The following is a 25,551-nucleotide window of genomic DNA, read 5'->3' on the forward strand; positions in this document are numbered from 1 at the left end:
AGATAGATAGATAGATAGATAGATAGATAGATAGATAGATAGATAGAATGAACATCTAAGTGCTTTCTTGATGCGCCAGGCACTGTGCCAAACACTGGGTATACAAGTAGTAACCAGGAATACAGTTTGTTCCCTCTAGTAGTGGAAATTCTAATGGAGGAAGTTAACATATAAAGTGGGGCGGTGGTTATGGGGAGGTGCAGACATTGAGAGTGTGGCAAGAAGGCTCGATTCCAAGTGAGATGAAACAAAATCTCACATATCACAGTTCATCTTCTTGGGGTCAGAGACCAAGAGTAGGGGGTTGGAAAGAGGGGTGAGGCTGACGGCCAGAGTGCAGGCAGTCTCATGGTGTGGAGATGCCTGAGAAGTGACAGAGACACCAGATTCAATGAAATAAAGTACAAAATTGTCTAGCAGAGCCCAGGGTCCAAGGTTCTGGGGGTGGGTGATGTTGATGTACAGGCATATAGAGCAGGGTTTAAGGTGGAAAAAAAAACAGCATACAGGTGGAAGTTGAGAATTCTATTCAATTCATGGCATGAAACTGTAGTGTTGTGATCTGAGAAATTGAACATGGGAAATGAACTTCCGGGACTTAGTGGGTGCTGATCAGTTAGGTTCTAGCTAACTATCCTCACTGGATTTCTACAGGGTTATTTTATTATCTTATCTAAGGAGTTAGGGATTAGAATGTATCTCTATGGTTCATTAGGTTCCAAGAGAAAGAATTCTCTTTCTGATTAAAAATAGGAACAACCACCACTCCAAACTAGTCTAAACTCTGGATCAGGGAGAATTCTTTTTTTTTTTTTTAAGCAATCGGGGTTAAGCAACTTGCTCAAGGTTTCACGGCCAGTTATTTCTGGGTGGGTGCTAAGTGTCTGAGCCTGGATTTGATCCCCAGGTCATCCCTACATTGGAGCTGGTGCTCTTACTCGCTATGCTACCTGGCCGCGCCCCCCCCCCTTTTTTTCAGGGAGTATTCTTAGCCAATCAAAAAGCAAAGGAAATCATAAAAGACAAAATAGACAATGTGTAGAACCCAAAATTAAATAACTTTTGTTGAAAGTAATTCTGATAGAAATAGAATAAAAAGAGAAACTGCAGAGTGACAAAAATAATTGAATCAAATGTCATTAATTAAAGTTTCACATACAGTATATAAAGGGGAAAAACAAATCTATTGCCTAATATAGAAATTGGTCAAATAATATGAGTAAACTGTTTTTCAAGAGAAGAATGTCAAACTATGGATGAGTATTTGAAAATATGTTCTAAGTTCCTAAGAATAAGGCAATGTAAATTACAGCAGCTCTAGATTTTAATATGAAACCATGAAAAATGACAAAGATGACAGAAAATGAGAATTATCAATGGTAGAGTGCCTGGGTGAAGACAGGTATCCATTGGTGGAGCTATGAATCCAACCATTCTGGAGAGCGGTTTTTAAATTATGCAAGAAAAATGACCAAACTATCCATATTCTTTGGCTCAGCTATTTCTTGGCTAAGCACAGTCCACAAGGTCAATGGCAGAGATGAAGGTTCACAACACAAAATATTTTGAGCAGCACTTTTGTGGTGGTTGGTTGCTGTCCTTCATTCTTGAAGGGGACCAAGATGGCATCAATATGTTGGGGGCGAGTTACAGAGTCTCTGACTATGACTGATTGGACCAATATGAGCTCAGAATGTGTGTGCATCTCACCCTTCTTTGGAGCTACTGCAATTCTGCTTCCCTCAGAGCAGATTTTTGATGTCATGCATTTTTTTTTGCCAACGTATCCCATGTCATGCAATTGATCCCAAAGTTCTTCATAAAGACCTTGAGAGTGTCCTTGTATTGCTTCTTCTGACCACCATCTGAGCACTTGCTTTGTGTGAGCTCTTGGTAAAATAGACTTTTAGGCAAGCATACATTTGACATTTGAACGATGTCATCAGTTTCACTATCCGCAGTACAGTTTGGTTGCTTGGCAGTTTAACCACAGAAAGGACTTCAGTGTCTGGTGCCTTATGCTGCCAGGTGATCTTCAGAATCTTCCCAAGTCAAGTCAAATGAAAGTGATTCAGTGGCATGGTACTGGCATACTGTTCAGGTTCCACAGGCATACAACGATGACGGAGGGACAATGGCACCATAGAACTTCAGTTTGGTAGGCAGTCTAATGCCTCTTCTCTCTCACACTTTTGTTTGGAACCTCCCAAACACTGAATAGCTCTGGAAAAGTGTGCATCAACCTCATCATCTATGTGCACATGCCTGAAGAGCACACTGACAAGGTAAGTGAACTTATCGACAGCATTCATAGTCTCTCCATTTGGGTAACAGATGGTTCTACATGTGGATGGTGTGGTGCTGGCTGGTGGAGATCCTTTGTTTTCTTGGTGTTCATTGTTAGGCCACAATTAGCACAAGTAGCAGAGAATCAATTCATACTTTGTTACAATCAGCCTCAGAGACTGCTTTGAATGCACAATCGTCTGCAAGCAAAAAGTCATATATCAACTCTCCCTCTGCTTTAGTCTGGTTGTAAATAATTTACAAACAGTGCGATAGCTAACCCTGATGCCATTTTCATCTTCATCTAAGGCATCTGACAACATTGCATAGAACAATTCTTAAAAGCATAGGAGCAAGCACACAGCTCTGCTTCACAGCACTGGTGACTGGGAGAGTGTGAAAGCATCATCCATATACAGGACCTGGATAAGTATGCTGTCGTAGAATAGAAAAACAATACTGATGAACTTCTCTGAGCAAACACATTTGGACATAATTTTCCATGAGCCCTCATGACTGACAGTATCAAAGGCTTCAGTTAGATCTATGAACATTGCGTACAGACCTCTGTTCTGCTCATGGAGTTGTCTGACAGCAAACACCATAGCGACCTTTCCTCAGTACTTTCTGAAGTCACCCTGGCTCAAGGTTAGATGACCACCTTCCAGGTGAAGAATCGTCCTACTAAGGAGTACTCCAGCAAGAACCTTGCTGGAAATGACCAACAAAGAGACCCCCACCCCATCCCACGATGGTCACAGGAGAATCTGTTTCCTTTTCCTTTATAGCGATAGAAAATGGAGGCATCCTTGAACTCCTGGGGGTAAGCCCCTCTTGCCATATAAGCCAGAAAATTTCAATCAGTTTTTGTATGAGCAGTGGACCCTTTGCCTTGTAAACGTCAGCTGGAATAGAATCAGCACCAGATGCCTAAAACACAAAAGGAACTTAATGACATTCAAAATCTCTCCACTTGGAAGACTGACTAGAGATTGACTTCAACCTGAAGTAGATAGTCAGTGACTTCAACATTATTTGATGCTGTTTTTTGAGAACATTATGGAAGTGTTCAGCCTATCTCTCCAGGATCAAGTCCTTATCACTAATCAATTTGGCTCCATCAGCACTGAGTAGTTAAGATGCACCATAGGACTTTGGCCCATAAATAGCATCCAGGGCATCATAAAACCACTTTGGATTGTTACTATGAGCATGAAACTGAATTCCATCTCCCTTTTTACTGAGCAAAGTATCCTGCATCTCTCTAAACTTCCCTTGTAATTTGCTTTTGATGGAATTAACTACTGCCTTGTTAGAGATGAATGAACTGTCCTGCTGGTAAACCTGTGGAGTTCTCACTTTTCACTTAGCAGCTCCTGGATTTCCTCATCATTTTCATCAAGTCAGTCTTGATGCTTGTGAGTGTTCTGGCCCAGATGAGTGAATGCGGTGCTACACATCACTCTCTGAAAGCACTCCTTTCCTGCTCCGCTGCTGCCAAACGGGTGTTGATTCAGCTTTCCCTCCAATTTAGCAATGAAGTGTTCCAGTTCAGAGCAGTGTTCTAATCAGTTAACATTAAGCTTTCTGGTCATTGCCTTGCTTGGGTTCACAACGTTTTTTGAATAGTAATATCTAGCTTGGAGAGGATAAGTCTATGATCAGTCCAGCACTCTGCCCCACAAAACCTTCATCATACTCACAGCCTGTCTGTCTCTTCTTACAATGACTATTAGATTATGAGTCTGTTAGATTCCTGGAGCTCAACAGGACCTACTGAGCTCCCTGGCTTCCTTTGACTCCCAACTAAAGGTCTGCCTTCTACAGGAAACCTTCCCCAAGACCCCTTAATTCTACTGTCTTCCATTAATTATTTCCTGTTTAATTTTATTTGCATATATTTGTTTGCATGTTGTCTCTCCCCGTTAGACTGCAAGCTCCTTGGGGATAGACAGGGTCTTTTGGCTCTTTTAGTACCTCTTGTGTTTAGTATAGTGTCTGACACATAATCGACACTTAATACATCTTGACTGATTGATTGATTATAGAGAAATATTTTCTCTAAATCAGGGGGTCTTGGCCTGGGGGATCAATGAATTTTTAAAAAATATCTCCTTTGGTAGCTCTGCTCCAGTATGAGTAGTTCTGTAGATTTTGTTTTGTTGTATGTTTAAAAACTTGTTGAGAAGGAATATATGGGCTCTATGAGGCTGCCTAAGAGGTCTAAGCCCCAAAAAGATGAAAAAACTGAATGGAAATAAAGAATGTGGTATACATTACCAGATGAAGTCACTTCATTGGATGTTACTGAATTTATTGTTCTTTGTTCAATCTTGGGACAAGGGCAGAAGGTTTCTTTTTTTTTTTTTACTCTCCAGAAATGAATGTTATATAATCAATCAAATGACAAGCATTTATTTAGTGCCTACTATGTCCAGGTACTTTGGTGGCTCTGGGAATACAAAGACAAAAATAAGTCACTGTCTTCAAGGGGTATAACAAGGAGAGAAATAAAATGTGTTTTTTAAATATCTGTTTAAGAGTCAAGACATCCTGGGAGAGTTCAATGAAAAAGTGGGAAGCAGAGGGACAGGTTTTTATGCCCTACTAGCCATTTGCCCCAGCTCTCCAATTGGGCACATGTTTCAAGAGTGTTACTTTTACTTGGGAGCTGCTAAGCAGAATGTCCTGGCATGAGGTGAAGCCCATCAACCACTGCCAAGGCAGACACTCAGAAACTTCTTTTCCAGCTACTACACCAGTGGGCTTGGCTCTCCTCACTGCTTAAACTTGCTGACAGCATTTCTCTCTGCCTCTTTCCACAGATGAAGTCGCCTGTGTTGTACCTTCAGAATGTGAGCGACATTGTGGCACCAGCATAGGCTGCACCAACATAGCCTACCCAAAGTTGGTGATAGAACTCATGCCCAATGGTTAGTGTCCCTATGGAGTCTTCATGTCACCCACAATAGGGTGTCATTAGCATTGAATTGAATTGTCTATAGCAAGTATTGGAGCACTTTATCACTGTGTCTCAGGGTTGGAAAGGACCTCAGAGTTCATCTATTCCAATCTGGCCTTAAGAATGCCCTCTCCATTATACCCAACAAAGGGCCACCCAGTCGCTTCTTAAAAACTTCCAATGAAGACCCATTCCATTTAGGGCAAATGCCAATTGTTAGGATGTCTTCCTTACCATCAGGCTGTGGACTCTGACATTCCAATAAGTAACAAAAGTCATTGAGAATGAACTCCAAGCATATTCAATTTATTAGGGATTCCAATGGTCCCTAAATAAGTGTGTCCAAGATGTCCCACCTGATCAGAGACCCATCCCCTTGGATGCTAGCTATTTTTATATACTTGGAGAATACTAAAAATGGAAGGAAAACATTACAATTCATTGGCTGATCAATTTCAGAAGTGGGTAAATCTTATGCTTGGCTAAGGGAAATGTCCATCAATCATAACCACTTTGTCAACAAAACTTTCACAGGTCATGAGAGGTTCCACAGGTCATCTCAGCAAAGGTCATAAGACTCTTGCATTAATATCTTAGGGCCTTCCACAAGTTATGAGATGCTAGTGTTTGACCAATAGTATCCTAGTGTCCAAGAAACTTAGAGTGGACAACTGGGCTTCACAGGGGTGAGGCAGGTAGTACCAACAAATGAACCTTATTACGCCACATTACAGAGTAGTTTACAGGGGTAGTGCCCCAATTATATTTTTATTACATTTCCACCTAACAGTATGAATCATATTGATAAGTCTAAGAAATATAATCATCAATACATGATAGATTAATTATCCATAACTCTTATGATAACAACATTGACATATATAATTAACTTAAATAATTCTATTCTGTGTAATTCTCTAATGTAATCACGGATACCCATCAAATCACAATGAACTGTGTAAATGTGGATTAATTTGAGTAGGGGGTATCAAAATGATCATCACAAAGCCTGATTCTGTCTACCTGTAACTTCCACCCATGGATCCCGCTCTTGCCTTCTGGGACCAAGCTGAATTAGACTAATCCTTTTCCTTCATGATTGGCCTTCTTATATGTGAGTACAATTATGTCCACTCCCCCACCCCTCACTATCCTTCTTGGCCTCCCCCAGACAAATTTTAGCTTCCCTCATTGAGGGTAAGTTATTCTCCCTTACTTTCTTTTTTTTTATTTTTTTTGTCTTTATTAATTTGTTTGTTTACTTTTAGTTTATAAGATTCAATTCCACAATTCCTGGAGTTTCAAATTTTCTCTCCCTCCCCAAGATGTGGGTTTAAAACTTGCAAGCACTGACAAGCTGTAGGATCTTGGGCAAGTCACTTAACCTTTATCTGTCTTAGTTTCCTTCTCTGTAAAATGAAATAGTTGAACCAGATGGCCTCCAAGGTCCCTCCCAGGTCTCAGTCTATGATCCACTGAGTCATCAAGTGAATTCAGAAGGTGTGGTATGTTTTCCTTATCTGAAAAACAGGAGAGAAAAGGATCATATCCCCATAAACTCATCTAATCATTAAAACCAAAGGACTAGAGGTCAACCAAACCATTTCTCTGACATGATGTCAAGGGGAACTCCCAACAGCTGACCATGATTGCCTGGCTAATAACAAAGATAATGGATCTCAGATTGTATAGACTTCTGGAGTACCAAAAGGCCCTCAGAAATCACTCAGGCCAAGCCTTCGTTGAACAGATAAGGAGTGAAACTCAGAGAGAGTAAATACTTTATGATAATCATGTCTCCCGTTTCTCCAAGACTTTGAAGTCTGCAGAATGGTTTCTTCCCAATTATCCCCATGAAGTGGGTAGCATAAGCACGATTCTGTATGAAATACCCCATTCCACAGAGGAGGAAGCCAAGGTTCAAATATGTGAAGGAACTTTTCTAGTCTCACACAGCTAGTGAGGCAGAAGGGCTAGAATTAAAATCCAGAAGGTGCTCTATCTCTGGAGTCATTTTTGAGTAATCAAATTCATCTGATATTATTCCATGAAATCTCCAAAGTAAGATCCATGTATGGTTCATATCAAGGTTTCACCAAATGTATAAGCACTCAAGTTGTGTGTGTGTGCGTGCGCGTGCGTGTGTGTGTGCATGTGTGTGTGCGCATGTGTGTGTTCAGTCATTTTTCAGTAGTTTCTGACTCATCATGACACCAAGAGTGTTTTCTTGACAGATACACTGGAGTGGATTTACATTTCCTTCTCCAGTGCATTTTCTAGCTTGGGCAAACAGGGTTAAGTGACTTGTCCAGGGTCACACAGCTATTAAGTGACTGAAGACAGATTTGAACTTGGGAAGATAAGTCTTCCTGACTCCAGGCCCAACACTCTGTCCACTGTTCCCCCTAGCTGCCCAGACACTCAAGGTATAAATGCAAATTGACTATGGGTCAGCCCTCATTTTCCTAGCCCTGACATTCTGACCTTCTTTGTGCTATGATCCCTTCCAATACTGACAGTCTTTATTCTAAGATCCTTTCCAGGTCTGACATTCTCTCTCTAAGGTCTATCTTAGCTTTTCCACTCTCTATTCTGAGACTACCAGCTCTGACATTCCATGATTGGATTATTATCAAAGGTTCAGAAACTATGGAAGGACAGCATAAAGCCTTGGACTTTGGACTCCTAAAGGACATTGACTCCTAAGCACAGAAGATAATTTCCTTTTTTTGGTTGTTGTTCAAGGACTTCGGGGACTGATGTTGTCAGTCATGTTGGCATCACTCATGAGCTCCCTCACCTCCATCTTCAATAGTGCCAGCACACTGTTCAGCATTGACATCTATACTAAAATCCGAAAGCAAGCATCAGAGACAGAGCTCCTGCTAGCAGGAAGGTAACACAACTAATAATAATTGGATTTCTTTGTTTTCAAAGAGGACCATGGCATCAGGTAAATGGTGACATGACTTGCATTTGATTTTGAGTGAGGGAGGGCTGTGCAAAATCACCAGCCTCACTTTCTCCTCCAGAGCCATCTGGGTCCAGTGACCAGATATTCATCAGGAGGACTGGAGATGGCTCAGTATTCAATGGGAGACCCTGGCCCTTGTAGGCTTAGGTCTTTACACATACTCATTTAGAGTGAGGTAACTCCCATTCAGTGAAGAGGCTTTTAAGAAGTGAGTCCAGGTTGTGTTTGTCCTTTGTTTTTGAAGAGGGCCATGGCATCAGGGAAATGATGTCATGACTTAGCATTTGTACAGCATTGTGAGGTGTATAAATGGATCTGCATATATTATCGAATTTGATCCTCATAGAAACCCTATAGAGTAGGTGCTATTAACATTCTTATTTGACAGGTGAGGAAATTGACTCTGTGAGAGGAAATGTGGTTTGTTAAGGGTCACATGGCTAGTCAGTGTCTAAAGGATTAGAACTGAGGTCTTCCTAAATCGAAGTCTATCACCCTATCCACTGCTTCACCTGGTTGACATAGATAGCCCAGTGAACATCTTGGTCAGGGTGTGTTGGAATTCTCTTCCCTAAAACCTATGCATCTTAAAAGTGGTACTGAAGTAAACTGGATGGATGGATTCTGGGTAGAAGGAAAAGGCTAGCGACACCTAGGAGGCCATGTTTGTGATGCACAGCTAAATTATGGAAAGCATAGCATAATGTTTCCCAGCACGATGAACTCAAAGAATAACAGATTCAAGTCAAAATTCAGTGCATACATATTAAGCACCTAATATATGTAAACTACTCTTCTAGGTACTAGCAGATAGAGAACAAAAATGGGGGAAAACCCAGTTCTTGCCCCCAAAGATCTTCTATTCTGCTGGAGGGATACACTATATACCCAGATTAGTAAATAGAAAGTATTTTAAAAAGTAATTTCAGGGGGAAGAGTATTCCAATACCTGGGGAGAGAGGAACCCAAGTAACCCTTCTTAGAGGAAGTTGCATCTAAGCTGAGCTTTGAAGGAAGCAAGAGATTGTACAAAGTGGAGGTGAAAAATGAGTGTATTCTTGACATGGTGGACCAGTAATACAAAGGCATAGAGACTGGAGATAAAATGTAATATGTATAGAGTAGCTAGCCAGTCAGTTCGATTAAAATAGAGAATGTGTTAAGGGAAATGAATGATAAGGAATTGAAAAGTAGGTTGAAGACAGATTGTAGAAGGGCTTTAAAAATGTCAGGGTGAAAAACTTTGAATCCTAGAAGCAATAGGCAGCTATTGAAGATGTTTTTTTTTTAGTAGGAGGGAGTATAATGGTGAGATCTGTGTTTTAGGAATGTCAGTTTGGCTGCTGTTTGAAGGATAGTTCAGAGTGGGGAGAGACTTTGAGGCAGAGAGACTAAACAGAAGGTTATTGTCATGGTTCAAAATGAAAGGCAATGGGGGTCAAACTAGGCTGGTGGTAGCCTCGGCAGGAAAACGAATGTGAATACATGACTAATAAAGAAATGTGTTGTGAATGATTGTGTATATTTAGCTGAGATCAAATTGCTTGCCATTACAGAAGGGAAAAGGAGGTAAGGAAAGGAGGGAGGAAATTTGGAACTCAAAATTTTAAAAATCAATATTAAAAACTGTCTATATGTAATTGGGGGAAAATAATTTTTAAATGAATGTGAAAGATATTGTCAAAGCAGCAAGACATGGTAACTGATCACATCTGGAAATCAGTAGGGAGGGAAGAATCAAGAATGATGCAGAGGTTACAAACTTTGAGGAATCTGTGGATGGCGATGCCTTAACAGAAATAGGGAAGGCTGGGATCCAAGACCAGAGCATTTCAGAACTATTGTAGAGGAACTTGGAGAATTCAAATCCAACCTCCTTGCCTTATAAATAGGGAAATTTATGCCTAAAGTGGTAGGATAATTTGGCCAATGTTACACAGTTAATAAATAGTAGTGCTTTTTGAACTCAGGTCTCCTGATCCCTAATGTATTTTTTTATCTATTCCATATATGTGAACTTTTCAAAATGTTTTTTTAAATGCTCCCTCAGAAGCTAGTAAGGTATTTTTTAAAATCCCTTCCTTTGGGGATAATCTAGATGTCTTCCCAATAAGGAGTGAAGCAAAGATTTTTGTTATCACCACTATTATTTAATAGTATATCAGAAATTCTAGCAATAAGACAAGAAAAATAAATTGAAGGAATAAAAATAAGCAATGAAGGAAAAACTATCACTCATCATATATGATATGATGGTATACTTAGAAAACCCTAGAGAACCACCTGAACACTAGTTGAAATAATTAACAACTTCAGCAAAGTTGCAGCATACAAAATAAACCCATACAACTCAGCAGTATTTCTATCTATAACCAACAAAACTGATCCCAGGCTCAAGACTTTATGAATTGTACCACCCGGTCATGAGAAGAGAAGATGGAGAAATCAATGACTTGAACATACAACAACATCAACAAAAAGAAAAAAAGCTTGAATTTTGTATTCCAAGATACAACAGCAAGTGCAATGGCCATTCCTGCCCAAGGGATTTCTCTGTGCCTATAATGAGTTTGCTGAGAGCAGCTCACCTTCGTCTTGAGGTTTAGAGTTTTTAATTCTCAAAACCAATCCATGAGTAAGGAAGGATAAGCATTACTATCTCTGCTTTACGGATGCAGAAATCAAGATGCAGAGAGGGCAAGCCATATGCCCAGGATTACATAGCCAGGATGTATCACAACAGCAATAAAACTCAGGTCTTGGGACTCAGAGTCCAGAGCTCCTGCCCCTAAGTCAAACTTCTGGCTGCCTGTTAAGTTGTATGGGAAGAAAAGATGCTGGGGAGGCAGTGTGCTACAGTGGGAAGAACACAAGCTCTGGGATCAGAGTCTGAGTTTGAATCATGCCTCTGTCATTTGCTGTGAGACCATGGCCAAATCTCTTGACCTTGTTTCCTTTGTCCCCCTGCCCCCAAATGAAGGCTCATTCAAGATGACTTGTGAGGTCCCTTCCAGATCTATACCCTCTCAGCCTATGATGAGCCAGATGTAAGAACTGTAGGGGAAGAGAATTGATTGGACTGGTGATGGATTAAATGTGGGAGGAAAAGGAAGAGGGAGAAAGCAATAATAACTCTAAGATTCAGGGCATGATTGACAAGAGAAAGAAAATGTCTTTGTTGACCATTATCCAGAGAATCCAACATGAACCCTCAGTTATTTGGGAGGGGTAAGGCTAGGAAAGATAGGTTGAATGTGTGGAGAAGGAAAAACCCATCTTTATCCCTTCCCCTTATTTCCTTAATGCCCACCACCAATCATTAAAAGAAACTCCTTCCCAGACTGATATTGCTTTGGAAGAAAATTAGGCCACATTTCATCTCAATTCTTGCCTAGTCCTTAGGCATCAAATGGGTGTTACCTCAGACAAACTGAGTCCTGGGAAAGACCTTAATTTAGAAATGTCAAGGTCATCCACCGCATCCCAGGAAACATCAGTTGTCCTGACTTTTGTCTCGCCAGTGGACTTAGATGACTGTGGAGGGGAGAGTGAGACTGATGACTTTGTGCAACTCTGCCTGAGTGAAACCCAATTTGAGCACAAATCAAGATACCACCTTGTGATGTTACTGCTCCTCTGCAGGTAGGAAGGATGAACAACAACACCACGAAGAAGTAATACCGCTTCCTCACCCTCCCCCAAAGGCGACTTTCCCTTTTCTAGTCCCTATGATGTCAGGGGCTGCTGCTGTACTTTGCAAGACACAGCTGGTGATCTCATGGGAAGGAAGAAGGATCCTTCTGGGGAACATGTGTCCCCCACCATAGGGGGCTTGTCTATAACCCTATAACCCTAGTTATAGCTCAATATCCTAATGATAGACATGTGCTTATAGGTTGTTTATCATCGTCCTGATTGCCCTCAGCATTGCTTGGATCCCAGTCATCCAGGGAGGACAAAATGGCGAACTCTTCCAATATATTTCATCAATTTCAAGCTACCTTGGGTCCCCCATTGCAGCTGTGTTCCTTCTTGCCATCTTTTGCAAGAGAGTTAATGAGCAGGTGAGTCAGGAAAGGGAGAGATCAGTGTGTAGAGGTGGTAAGGACTCTAACTGATTGCCTGGGGAACCCAATATGCCACTTCCTCCCACATTCATGGATGTCCCTAAATTCCAAAATTTTCACAGCAATAAGACAAAGTACTAATAATCATCCATTATAAATGTATGGCAGAAAGAGCCCTGAATTAGGAGTCAGACTTCTTGGGGGCAAATTATTTTGGTTATCTGGGACTTGTTTTTTTTCTGAACAACAAACAAGGTTGGACTCAAGTTCCCTGCTAATTCTAACATTTTTAGAATCACACATGAAATCATTCTGTTGTTTTTTGTTGTTAGTGCCATTGTTATTTTCAATAATTCTTCCATCCCACAAGATGCATTTTGTATGATGTGTGGTCCCTTGTGCTGAAAGCATCCTGAAGTCACTCTCCTTGACTTCCTTTGGCAGGGGGCTTTCTGGGGACTGATGTGTGGACTTGTAATTGGTCTAATACGCATGTTTGCTGAGTTTGCCTATGGGACAGGCACTTGCATGGAGCCCAGCCACTGCCCCAACATCATCTGTGGATTGCATTACTCCTATTTTGCCATCGTCCTATTCACGTTGACAGTCTTGGTTATGCTTGGTGTCTCTCTGTTGACAAAGCCCATTCCTGATATACATGTGAGTATGAGTTTTCCTTTACTCATCATGAAATCCTGCCTTTTTCCTGGCTTCCACCTCAGTTACAAATCCTGCATCAGGAAGACTTTGAGTCACATGACCCTAGACTCTCAGAGGGAGGAGGCATTTCCAAACATCGCATGTCAGAACTGGACTATAATAAGATGAAATGTAGTAGAGATAAGGGGGAAGGTTCATACATGGGTCTGAGACCAACTTTACAAGTACAAGATTTGGGGGGAGGGGGATTAGTGGTGTGAAAGCCCTCTATGGGGCAGCCATTTGATCCAGATGCCAAGAAAGTTGGGGTTTTCTTGGCCTTCCCTGAGAGAAGCAAAGTATCTGGGAATGCACCTGGTATACTGTGTTTAGTGATGGGAGACCCAATTGTAACAGGATGTGGATAGAGTACAGACCATCCAGGGGCAAGAGGGCTTGAAGTTCATGTCCCAAAAGTGGGCAGGTGAAAGGACTGAGAATACGGAGGTGGGAAAAGAGACTGCTTGGGCTGACATAAGGGGATGTGGTAGATGTCCTCAAGAATTTAAGCGCTGCCACATGGAATATGAATATGACTTGTTTTATGTGACCCCAGAGGGAAAAACTCAGAAGCAGAGAAAAAAGTTGTAAAAAAAAAAATCAACTGAGTCTCAAAGTCAGGAAAAATTTCATAGAACATAAGACATCAAAACTGGGATGAGCCTTTGCATTTAGAACGTCAGAGCTGAGAGAAAACTTTCAACAGGGAATATGAGAGCTGCAATGGCCCTTAGAACAGACAATGTCACATCTGGGAGAGTCCTTAGAACACAGAATGTGAACTCTTGGAGGAGCTTTAGAACAGGAAATGCCAGAGCTGAGGGGGATCCTTCCAACTGGGAATGTCAGAGCTTGGAGAGGTCTACAACAGGAAATGCTGAATCTGGGAGAGCCCTTAGAAGGCTGAATGTGACCTCTTGGAGGGTTCTGAGAACATAGAATGTCACAGCAAGAAGAGCCTTTAGAATATGACGTGATGGAGCCTGATGGTCCTTAGAACAGAGATCTGGGAAAGAATCAAGGCAGGCTTCCCGGAGGCAGGCACCACTTGATCTGAGGTTCATCCTAACATCTTTGGTGGGGAGAGGTGCTCATTGCCGGGGTCACATGGCTAACTCCTGCCTGTGCTCTCTGGACAGCTGTACCGCCTTTGCTGGGCTCTCCGCAATAGCCGGGAAGAGCGTATTGACCTGAATCCTCAGCTGTATGGACAAGAGGAAGCTGGAGACCAGGCAGAAGAAGGTGATATTGGATTGCCCCCTTGTCTCTCTGTGTGCCAGCTCCCCTGCATTCTCAGAAGCCCTGCCTTCCAGCAAGGAATTATCTTTTTGACAAACTGACTGAGACAACTTCCCATCTACTGAGACAAGTGTGTCCTTAGAAGGACTCAGGGCACCCTTCTACATATGTTCAAGGCCACCTCGAAAATGGAAACCCCCTTTTCCTTCTGGTACTAAGGTGGAAACCTCTTCTCTGGTGGTACAAACTTTGACCAGGATCCTGAGATTCTTGAGTTCTGAGATTACTCTGGAGGACCCTTTCCTTTCAGGCTCATTTCCTCCAGCTGCTACCTTTAGTCATATCAAGGAACAGATATTCTTTTCATTGGGGTCCGAATACTTGCCAGAAAATCAGCCCCCTCCCAGTGACCTTTAGAACGCACTGCGGCAGGGTGCACTGGCTAGTATGTTGTCCTTGGTGCCAGGGGAAGCTGTGTTTGAATCTTGATTCTGATACCAGCTAGCTCTGTGACCACAGAGAAGTCACTTTACCTCACTGAGTCTCAGATTCCTCATCTGCAAAATGGACATAATAATACATGTATCCCCCCCGTTCCCAGCACTTTTGTGAGACCCAATTGAAATCCTAGTAAAGATCTTTTCCAACCTGAAATGCTCTGTAGAAATGCCCATTATGAGTACATTTCCTCACTTCTTGCCTCTCTTCCCTTTCCTCCAGACGGCCCAGAGGAATCACAAGGGTGCTTCAAGAGGGCCTGGAAGGCCTGCTGTGGGCTGCAGACAAAGAAAGGCCCCAAGCTGACCGAGGAAGAGAAGGCTGCTCTGGAGAGGAAGCTGACAGACACATCCGAAAAACCCTTGTGGAGGAACGTGGTGAATGTCAACGCCATCCTGGTCATGGCAGTGGGTGTCTTCTACTATGCTTATTTTGCCTGAGTTCTGCCTGGGGCTTCAGAGCAGGGTCAACCAAGCCTGAAATCCCAACTTTCCCCCTCCTTGTTAGCCCCTCCCTGATCTGTGGAAGGGCAGCAAACAAGCATAATTGAAAACTGGTGAGATAGATGGGCAACTCTGCAAACCTGGGGTCCTTAACTCTTGAACAAGACCCATTGATCCTAAATCCTTAGAAAGTCATTTCACAGTTGGGTGGCGGTTGGGTTTTTTACTGCCTCTACTTGTGGTTAAAAGTGGGGATTCAGAATATTTTAACTCAGGCAAACATCTAAAGATAGACTGGACTGAACGTGAAATCATCCCGGGCCCCTTGCTGTCTTGTGGCCTACAATGCAAGGTTATATGAATTCCAACCCAGCATAGTACACACAGACCATGTTAGCCTTGAGAGGGAATCTTGTCTTCCTGGACACAAAGAAGAGAAGACATGCCATTCTTGGGACAGAGGAAAGAATGTGACCCACTTGAAGGCCACCAAACTCTTTGGGTCCAGCAGTGTCTCTCCCCCAAAAGGGGATCTTTGCAATCAAAAAATCACTCCTTGTGGTAAGGTGGGAGAGACCCCACCCTGCATTGTAAATATAGGATCTGTGATACTATGAAAATTGCTGTTTCAAATAAAACTAACGCACTAAATCTTATGATACTCTTTGATATTTAGATGTACCTTCTCCAAGTGCATACTCTTACCGCTGATACTGATCATAGTCCATCAGGTCCCCTTATAAATCAAGCAACAAATATTTATTAGTTGTTTATGTGTGTCATGTAGTTCTTGTTCACAAGCTCCTATAAATCCTCCATGGAAGGTCTATCCATCCCAGGTGCTGGAGACCTTCCCTTCCCAGGGCCCTTCATCATGCCACAGATGCCTTTGGGCATCTCAGCTTGCCCTGGATACATGAGCTGCCCACCTCCATTTCCAGTCCTTCCTACCATTGATGACATCTTGCACATAATTAATCATGATTCACAAGCTGTAGCCTCCTCACACTCACAGTGTGTCCTACTGCGCTTTGAGTCATCGGCAATGTCATAAAACATACAAGATAAATACAGAACACACGGCAGGTGACCTTGGAACGAGATCTCCCTCCCTCAAGGCTGATGCCTGCTCTGTGGGATTACATCCACTTTAACTGACTTCCCTGTACATAGTTGCCTGGTTGTGTCTCCCCCACTAGATTGTGAGCACCTCAGGGCACAGGTTGTATCTGCCTTTCTTTCTATTCCCAGAACTTAGCACAGGGCCTGACAAATAGTAAATGCACAAAGGGGGTGGGTAACAGAGGTATTGGGGAGCTAGATGGCACAGTGGACAGAATACCAGGACTGGAACAAGGAGGACTTGAATTCAAATCTGGGCTCAGACACTTATAAGCTGTGTTCCCCTGGGCAAGTCACTTAACCCTGTTTGCCTCAGTTTCCTCATCTGTAAACTCAGTCATAAAAGGAAATGGCAAACCACACCAGTATCTTTGCGAAGAAAATACAAATGGGGTCACAAAGAGTCAGACATGATTGAAACAATTGCAGAAGGAGAAAAATGATTGACAAAATTTGGCAATTGATTGGCTCTTTGGGGTCAGAGAAATAAACAATGATGCCAAAGAAAGATATTGTAAGGAAAAAATTGACAAAATTTGGCAATTGGTTGGCTCTTTGACTGAAGAGAAATGAAGAATGATGCTGAGGTTGTAAACCCATGTGACTGAGGAATGGCAGTGCCTTTGAGAGATTAAGGGAAGTTTTGAAGAAAGGAAGGGATGAGAGAAAATATAATGAGTTCTTTTTAGATGTGTTCAGATGACTATGGGACATCCAGTTTGAGTTATCCCAAAACGATAATTGACATATGACTTTTGTTCAAGAGAGAGACTAGGACTGGACAAACAGGTCTAGGAATCGTCAGCATAGAGATGATAATTAAGCCCCTGTGATCTGATGAGACCACCATGTGAGAGTATAGAGGGAGAGAGAAGAGTTCCAGGAAAGAGTCTTGAGGAACACCCAAACATTGTGGATGAAGAATCAGCAAAGTAAACTGACAAGGGTCAGATGAGTCAGAGGAGAATCAAGAGAAGAGGGTCATGAAAACCTGTACAGGAGAGATTTTTCAGGAAGAAGAGTGAGTAATAGTGTCAAATGATACAAATAGGTCAAAGAGGATCAGGATGAAAAAAGAAGTTCTTAGATGTGGCCAGTAAGAGAATGTTAATAACTGGAGATATCATTTTCTGTCACTCAACAACAATATTTTGTGCATTTACTATGTGCCAAGCACTGTGGTTAAGTGCTGGGGGTAGAAGAAAGGCAGATACAGTCCTTGCCATCGAGTAACTCACAGTCTGATAGGGGAGACACATTGAGACAACTAAGTACAGAGATGTTGGGTAAAATGGACGTAACCTCACAGAGAACGCATTGAGGGAAAGACTTCTTGCAGCAGGCTGGACTTTAGAAGAGACTTGAAGGAGCCAAGGAATCCAGAAGGCAGAGATGGGGAGGAAAAGTATCTCAGGCATAGGATACCGGCCGTGAAAAGGCATAGTAGGGATACAGAGTGTTGTGTAAGAAATAGCAAGGAGGTCACCGTCACCAGCTGATGGTGTCCATAGAAAAGAAAAAATATATAGGAACAGTGCAAAGGTAGGAAGGTGCCAACTTATGAAATCAAAGCCAGACAGAGGGTTTTTCATTTTATCAAGGAGGTAATAGGGAGACACAAGAGTTTGTTCGGTAGTTCATTTTGGTTGGATGATGAAGTTCAAGTGAGATTGTCGTGAGTTTAGAAGAGAGGAGAATGTCATAGATGCACCAATTAAAAATAACCTTCTCAAGGAAGAAAAGGAGAGATGTAGAATGATAGCTGGTAGACAGGTTCAAGAGAGGGTTTTGTAGATGATTACAAGTTTCAAAGTTGATAATTTGTGTTAGCCTAGCCATCAAATGCCTGACATGTCTTTGTGAATTAGGGCAAGCCTGGCAGTGTTGTGACCCCTTGTTCAGAGGAGGTGGGAAGTGGTTTGTCCCAGTTGGAGAGTTCCATTTTGGTCAATTATAGGTCAGTAAAATGAATTCTTACAGAAATATGTTTAAAAACCCCCAAATTAATGGAAAAAAATGGAGACTTCAAATAATCTAATCTCAGAACAAGAAACTGAACAAGCCATAAATGAAAATTTTTAAAAATCCAGGATCAAATGTAATTACAAGTGATTTCTTCACACATTCAAAGAACAATTCCTTCCAATAGTATACAAACTGTTTACAAAAATAGCAAGATAAGGGATCCTACCAACCTTCTTCTAAGGTGCAATTATGACTTTACTACTTAAGTCAGTGAGAAAAAATGGGAAATTTATTTAGATCAATATCTATAATCAATATTGAAACAAATTTTTAAAATATTATCAAAGGGGTTACATCAATATATCAAAGAGATTATGGACTATACCCAGGTTGGATTTATACCAGGAATATAGGGTTGTTTCAATATTTAAAAAACTGTAAACATAATCAAACAAATTAACAACAAAACAACAAAATTACATGACTACATCAATGTAATTAGAAGAAGCTTTTCAAAAAACACAACATTCATCATTGGATCTTTCCTTAATATGGTCAATTGTATCTATCAAAAACTAAAACCCAGTGTGAATTTAATGTAATGGATATGAACTAGAACACTTTCCAAAAAGATCAGGAGTAAAACATGAATGTCCATTATCATCACTATTATTAGAGATAGTATTAAAAATGTTAACTCAACAATGTTAAGAAAAAGCATGTGAAGAAATAAGAATAGGAAAAAAGCAAACAAAATAGTTGTTTTTTATTTTTTAATTTTATGTATTTATTTATTTATTGCTTTTTTCTTTTGAGGAGGGGAGGACAGAGCAAGTGGGTTAAATGACTTGCCCAAGGTCACATGCCTAGTAAGTGTTAAGTGTCTGAGGTCATATTTGAGCTCAGGTTCTCCTGTCTCCAGGACTGATGCTCTATTTGCCAGCCTCCCTGTGGCTTTTTGTTAATAATATAACGAGCTATAATCTACTTAGACAACCTGAAGAGTCAACTATAAATTAATTGCAATGATGATTTTAGCAAAGTGTCAGTGCATATAATTAACCCACAGAAATCATCAGGTTTTTTTTAATGATAGCAACAAAATGCTTAAGGAAGTGATAGGAAGAGAAATTTTATTCAGAATAACTATATAATGTGATTTCTGCTTCCCAGAGCCAAGATGACAGAGTAAGAAGTAATTCACTCTCACCTTCCCTTATTGACCTCTGAAAGTCCAGAAAATATTGCCCCAGGAAAAAACTCTGGAACAGCTGAACCAGCAGAAAACTGGATGCAGCGGTCTTGTAACCAAGGAAGCTTGGAGGATTAATGGGAATGGAGCCTCTCACTCTGGGGGAAGGGGAGCAGTACAGGATGGGAAGTGTCCCATCAAACCAGTGGCAAGCCCTACCTCAGAAAATCAGGGGGAAATCCTGAGCCCCAAGGTGGTAGAGCAGGCAAGCACCAACACTAGAACCTCTTCCCAGTACCTCAGCACAAGCAAGTGAACTGGTAGACACCAGCTCAGAAAACCAGCGTTCTCCAGTAGTCAAGTCTTCAGGTGCTTCAGCACAACTCCAGGAACCACAACTCCAGGAGGCACAGATCCAGGCTAGCAGACATCCTCCAGCAGTCAAACATTCTAGTGCAAGGTCCAGATGAGCAGTATCCCTGAAGGACCAGACTCCCCACCCCCACCCCAAGAGCTCCTGTGTTGCTGACCCCAGCTCAGACTCCCACAGCCTCCCACTGCCAGTACCTGAGGCCCCAGCACACAAAGCCAGTGACCAGGTCCCAGACTCCTAGCATAAGAAGCTTGGATCAGCAGATTCTGCACTTCAGCAGGAGAGCTCAGTTCTAAAAGACAGGAAACAGGCATGATGAAAATGCAGAAATAGATACTGACCATATATTCTTATTATAGGGACAGGGAAGATCGAGGTACAAATTCAGAAGAAGACAACATTGCCAATATACCTACATTCAGAACCTCAAATGGGGAATATGAAATGGTCTCAAGACCAAAAAGTTTTCTTGGAAGAGCTCAAGAAAGAGTTTAAAAGTCAGATAAGAGAGAAAATTGAGGAAGAAAATTGGGAAAAGAAATGAAACATATATGAGAGAATCAATAACTTGGAAAAAGAAAGGCAAAAATTGACTGTAGAAACAAGTCCTTAAAAAGTAGAATTGGACAAATTGAAAAGGGAAATAAAAGAGACAGGGTAGATGGAAAAGAGGAAAGAGGCAGTAGGGGCAAAGGGGAAGAAAAGGGAGGGTTGCTGTTAGAAGGGAGGGCAGACTGTGAGATCAGGTGGTCTAAAGCAAAACTCTAGTGGGAAGAAAAGGGGAGAAAGAAGAGAAAAGCATAAGCAGGGCAGAAATGGGATGGAGAGAACACAGATAGTAAACTTAACTCTGAATGTGAATGGGATGAACGCTCCCATAAAACAGAAGCAAATGGCAGAGTGGTTAGAAAAAAAATAACAAAATTCATTTGGAATAACCAAAGGTCCAAAATATCAAGGGAATTAATGAAAAGAAATGCAAGGGAAGGCACCTTAGCTGTATTGGATCTTAAATTGTATTATAAAGCAGCAATTGTCAAAACTACTTGGTACTGGCTAAGAAATAGAATGGTGGATCAGTGGAATAGGTTAGGCAAGCAAGAAATAACAGTCAATGACTATAGTAATCTACTATTTGATGAATCCAAAGACTCTAGCTTCTGGGATAAGAACTCACTATTTAACAAAATCTTCTGGGAAAACAGGAAAATAGTATAGCAGAAACAAGGCATAGACCAACGTCTTACACCCTATACCAAGATAAAGTCAAAATGAGTGCATGATTTAGATGTAAGCAAACCAGGAAAGCAAGGAATAGTTTACCTGTCAGATCTATGGAAAAGGAAAGAATTTATGACCAAACGAGAGATAGAGAACATAATTAAATGCAAAATAGATGATTACATTACATTAACTTAAATTTAAAAGATTTTACACAAAGCCAAAGCAACCAAGTTTAGAAGGAAAGAAGAAAGCTGGAAAAGAATTTTTACAGCCAGTGACTCTGACAAAGTCTTTATTTTTAAAATATGGAGAGAACTGAATTGAATTTAAAAGAATAAAAGTCATTCCCCAATTGATAAATGCTCAAAGGATATGAACAGGCAGTTTTCAGAGGAAGAAAGTAAAGCTATCTATAGTCACATGAAAAAAGTACTTTATATCTGGCTTCTGGCTTTTCCATTCTGGAGCTCCATACTGTCCCACATCATCAGGTGTCTCTGGACATTTCCAAAGCTCAGCCAGAGCATACCTTCTATAAGATGTCTTCCCTGATCCTCTCTCCTCCTCTGATTGGCACTTATGATTTAAATTGATTTTTTCTGAACTTAACAGGCATGAAGAAATCAGTATTTCTGCACACAAAGTAGATCACAAAACACCACTGCACATGATAATGAGAATCTCTATTATATGCCACCTGCCTTTTAAAAAAGAATATGACAAATTGAATCCATTACTTTCAAGCCTGTCCTGCTTGTCTGTACTTCGTTCTGAATTCCCTTCTGATCTCCTCCGTGTACTTTTAAAAATGTGTTGATGACCCTCCTCTTTTTTCTTTTCCTCTTTTTCCCTACATCACCATCCATACCTCTCCTCTCCCTGTCAACCCTTCCTCAAGCTGAAAATAGGGAGTGGGGTGTAGGCAGAGAAAACTTGTATCCAATGAACATAGTCAAATAAAACAGATCCACTTGGGGTTCATGTCCCAGAATGTAGTCTCTTTCTGCTCCTCTAAGGCATCAGACCTCTGGTGGGAGCTGGGAAACGTGTTTCACCAAAGGTCTTCCAGAGGCATGACTGATCATTGTATTGATCTCAATTCTGAAGCTTTTCAAAGCCATTTTTCTTTATGGATCTTGTATAAATTGTCTTCTAGTTTCATACTTCCTAGAATTCTCTGAAATAATCTCTTTCATCATTTCTAACAGTGAATGACATTCCATTCCATTCCTAGTCTACTCTTTGCTCAGTCATTCTGTAACTGAGGGTCACACCCTCCTTAGTTTTCAGTTCTTTGATCTTTACTTCCTTTGAATCCCCTCTTTTGGATCAGACTTTGCTTAGGATTGCCCCTTACCCAGTGTTATTGTCCCTCTCGATGAACCCCTCCTTCTTTCTGTCTATTTCCCTGCTGAGTTGGATGCTTTTTGATACCAAATACTTATGTCTGAGTGAAGCAGCCACTGACAGGCCTGATCCCTCTGCTGATTGGCATGGAAGCTTGGGCTGCCTTGTATCTGACCTAGGCCAATTTGTTCCTCCTCACAGGAGTCTGATCTGCCTTTCCCTCCCTCCCACAGAGGGCTCACTGTATTGGCACCAGACTTAGTAAGGACACCAGATCAGGAGAACCCCCATCTATTGCAGCTCAGAATGATTGGCAGATTCAATTTTGCACTTTGTCCTCTAGTTCTAATGGGTCTGGGTAGCTTTTATTTATGATTTATTGATTATTATGATTTATTGATTTCATTTATGATTTAACTTAAAATTGCACTAAAGCTTCTGGGACATCCTATATAGCTTCCTGATCTGAACAATATCTGAGTACAGAGCCTGTCTATACCACGCCCACTGGCCATCAAATCTCACTACCCCCAGGAGGTAATATGGAATCCAGTTTAAGATATCAGTTAGTGATACAGGCCTAGAGCTCAAGAGAGAGACTAGGGCTGGATAAACAGATCTAAGCATGAACTACATAGGGATGAGAGTGGAACTGAGAGGAGCTGAGGACGTCACCAAAGGAGATAGTACAGAGGGAGAAGAGAAGAGGCCCAGGACAGGTGGTCCGCCCGGCTTAGACTCTGAGCCGGCATTTTGCCCTGTCTCGGCCTGGGGGCACCTGAATGCCCCATGTCTGATGGTCTCTGAATCATGGGTTTGCTGCCTTATGTCCTGGTACAAGCTTCACAGGAGACATATCAGTTTGTGGGGTAGGGCAGGGAAAGGCAGGTCACAGAGGCGACCCTGAAGTTTCATGATCTCAACTTATGGAAACCTGTGGGGATCCAAAGATGGAAACATCTGCTCCTTGCCCCAGGGGTGCTGCTCTCTGCTGGAGAGGGAGATGGATGCCATAGGAAGAACAGTGTGTGTATACATATATATATATATATGTGTGTGTGTGTGTGTGTGTGTGTGTGTGTGTGCGTATATGTATGTGTGTATATGTGTGTGTGTATTTAAGGGGGGCAGTGATGAGACACAGCCTTTTCACGTCTCCATTCAAAGAAACCAGGGCTGGTCACTCTTTGCAGCGTCTCCCCTAAGTTTCCAGTTCTGTCTCGAGTGACAAATATAAGAAAACTAATATTTTCTCCATGTGCCAGTCCTTCAAGTACTTGAACACAGCTCTCATGTTTTCCCCAAATCTCCCTTTCTCCAGACAAAGCTCCCCCTGGTCCTTCAAGCTATCTGAAATGGCATGAAGTAAAACCACTTTACTGTCACCATATTAAGTACTAAATGGAAAATTATTTGCAAATATTAAATTGCTGTATAAATATAAGATAATAGATCCAGGAGATATAATTTAAAAATTATTGGACTACCTGAAAGCCATGATCAAAAAAAAGAACCTAGAAATCATCCTTCAAGAAATTTTCAAGGAAAACTGCCCTGATGTTTTAGAACCAGAGGGCAAAATAGAGGTCGAAAGAATCCACTGATCACCTCCTGAAAAGGATCACAAAAAGAAAACCCCTAGAAATATTATAACCAGATTCCAAAATTCCCAGATCAAGGAGAACATATTACAAGCATCCAGTAAGAAAAAATGTGAATATTGTGGAAACACAATTTGGATAACACAGGATTTGGCAGCTTCTACACTGAGGGATCAAAGGGCTTGGAATATGATATTCCGGAGGTCAAAGGAGCTGGGATTAAAACCAAGAATCACCTACCCAGAAAAACTGAGTATCATGTTTCAGGGGAAAATATGGTCACCAGTGGAATAGAGGACTTTCAAGCATTCTTTTTTTTTTTTTAAATTTTAAGCAATCGGGGTTAAGTAACTTGCTCAAGGTTACAGGGCCAGTTATTTCTGGGTGTGGTGCTGAGTGTCTGAGCTCAGGATTCGATCTCCAGGTCGTCCCAACACTGGAGCCGGTGCTCTTACTCACTGAGCCACCTGGCCGCCCCTAAGCAATTGGGGTTAAGTAACTTGCTCAAGGTTACACGGCCAGGTGTTTCTGGGTGGGTGCTAAGTGTCCGAGCCCGGGATTCGATCTCCAGGTCTTCTCAACACTGGAGCCGGTGCTCTTACTGGCTGTGCTACCTGGCCGCCCCTACTTTCAAGCATTCTTGATGAAAAAACCAGAGTTGAATAGAAAATTTGACATTCAGATACAAGAAGCAAGAGAAGCATGAGAAGGTAAACAGGGAAAAGAAATCATAAGGAACTTATCAAATTTGAACTATTTACATCCCTACATGGAAAAACAATAATTGTAACTGATGAAACTTTTCTCAGTATGAGAATAGTTGAAGGGAATAGAAATGTGTGTGTGTATATAAATATATATGTGTGTGTATATATGTTTGTGTATATATATACATATATATACACAAACATATGTCTATATAGGAGAGCATATGGGTGTGTAAATACATATGTGAATGTGTGTATATATGATTACAGGTATGTAGCAGCAAGCACCCCAAGCGTCCTCAGGGTTTGCAGCTACCACAGGTTCTTGGATCTGCTTTATTAAAGGAAAGCAACTCAAAATGGGTTAACAAGCTTACTTTAATCAGTGAGACATATATCGTTTACCTTGTTCAGGAGAAAAGGTCAGCACCCCGAACCTCAAAGTATACAGGCATAATTATCAAGACAGAAACATCAAGTAGACAGATTTCCAAAGTGTCCAACCATTACATCCATACCCAGTCAACATCTGGGTTTCCACATTCTGGGTTTTTCAAAGCCGGGGGACTCTCAACAACGGCTTCCCAGAATTCAGATCAAATCACAGAGCACTTCTCAAAGTGAGTCCCAAAACAAAGCTACACATCAGGGCTTATATAGCCTTCTCCTGGCTCAGAGAATGTAACAACCTTATTGACTCACTGGCCAATCAAGAAGTATCTACTGAAAAACAAGCCTCCCACCCCAGGCTTCAGGTGCACTTTAGCCTAGGGGCAGGGAAGATCTTCCAAATTTACATTCGCATTACAAGGTATACATAGGTAGAGGGCACAGGACCAACTGAATAGGAAG

At 41.5% G+C, this 25,551-nt stretch overlaps 1 protein-coding gene and 1 long non-coding RNA gene across 7 annotated transcripts in view; one reads left to right on the forward strand and one right to left on the reverse strand.

The window, feature by feature from the left end:
- LOC138171360 (solute carrier family 5 member 4-like) overlaps positions 1-15,165 on the forward strand; it is a 42,865-nt gene extending 27,700 nt beyond the window's left edge. Inside the window, exons 10-15 of one of the 4 annotated variants that reach the window (XM_069100802.1) lie at positions 5,112-5,219; positions 7,994-8,144; positions 12,118-12,286; positions 12,734-12,949; positions 14,128-14,251; positions 14,948-15,165. In XM_069100802.1, the coding sequence (XP_068956903.1) occupies positions 5,112-5,219; positions 7,994-8,144; positions 12,118-12,286; positions 12,734-12,949; positions 14,128-14,251; positions 14,948-15,165 (986 nt within the window). Of the gene's footprint in view, positions 1-5,111; positions 5,220-7,993; positions 8,145-12,117; positions 12,287-12,733; positions 12,950-14,127; positions 14,252-14,927 lie in introns of all 4 variants that reach the window. The other 3 variants (XM_069100804.1, XM_069100805.1, XM_069100803.1) reach the window with 3 other exon arrangements.
- Positions 6,093-25,551, reverse strand: part of LOC138171362 (uncharacterized) — a 73,501-nt gene continuing 54,042 nt past the window's right edge. For 2 of the 3 annotated variants that reach the window (XR_011170868.1, XR_011170867.1), the window contains one exon: positions 6,093-6,768. This is a non-coding gene — a long non-coding RNA (uncharacterized lncRNA). Of the gene's footprint in view, positions 6,769-20,014; positions 20,113-25,551 lie in introns of all 3 variants that reach the window. The other variant, XR_011170866.1, reaches the window with a different exon arrangement.

The sequence above is a fragment of the Petaurus breviceps genome, unplaced genomic scaffold (assembly GCF_028583685.1).
Source record: "Petaurus breviceps papuanus isolate PSGF00001 unplaced genomic scaffold, PetGlider_PUasm1.0 428, whole genome shotgun sequence".
Classification (NCBI taxonomy): domain Eukaryota; kingdom Metazoa; phylum Chordata; class Mammalia; order Diprotodontia; family Petauridae; genus Petaurus; species Petaurus breviceps.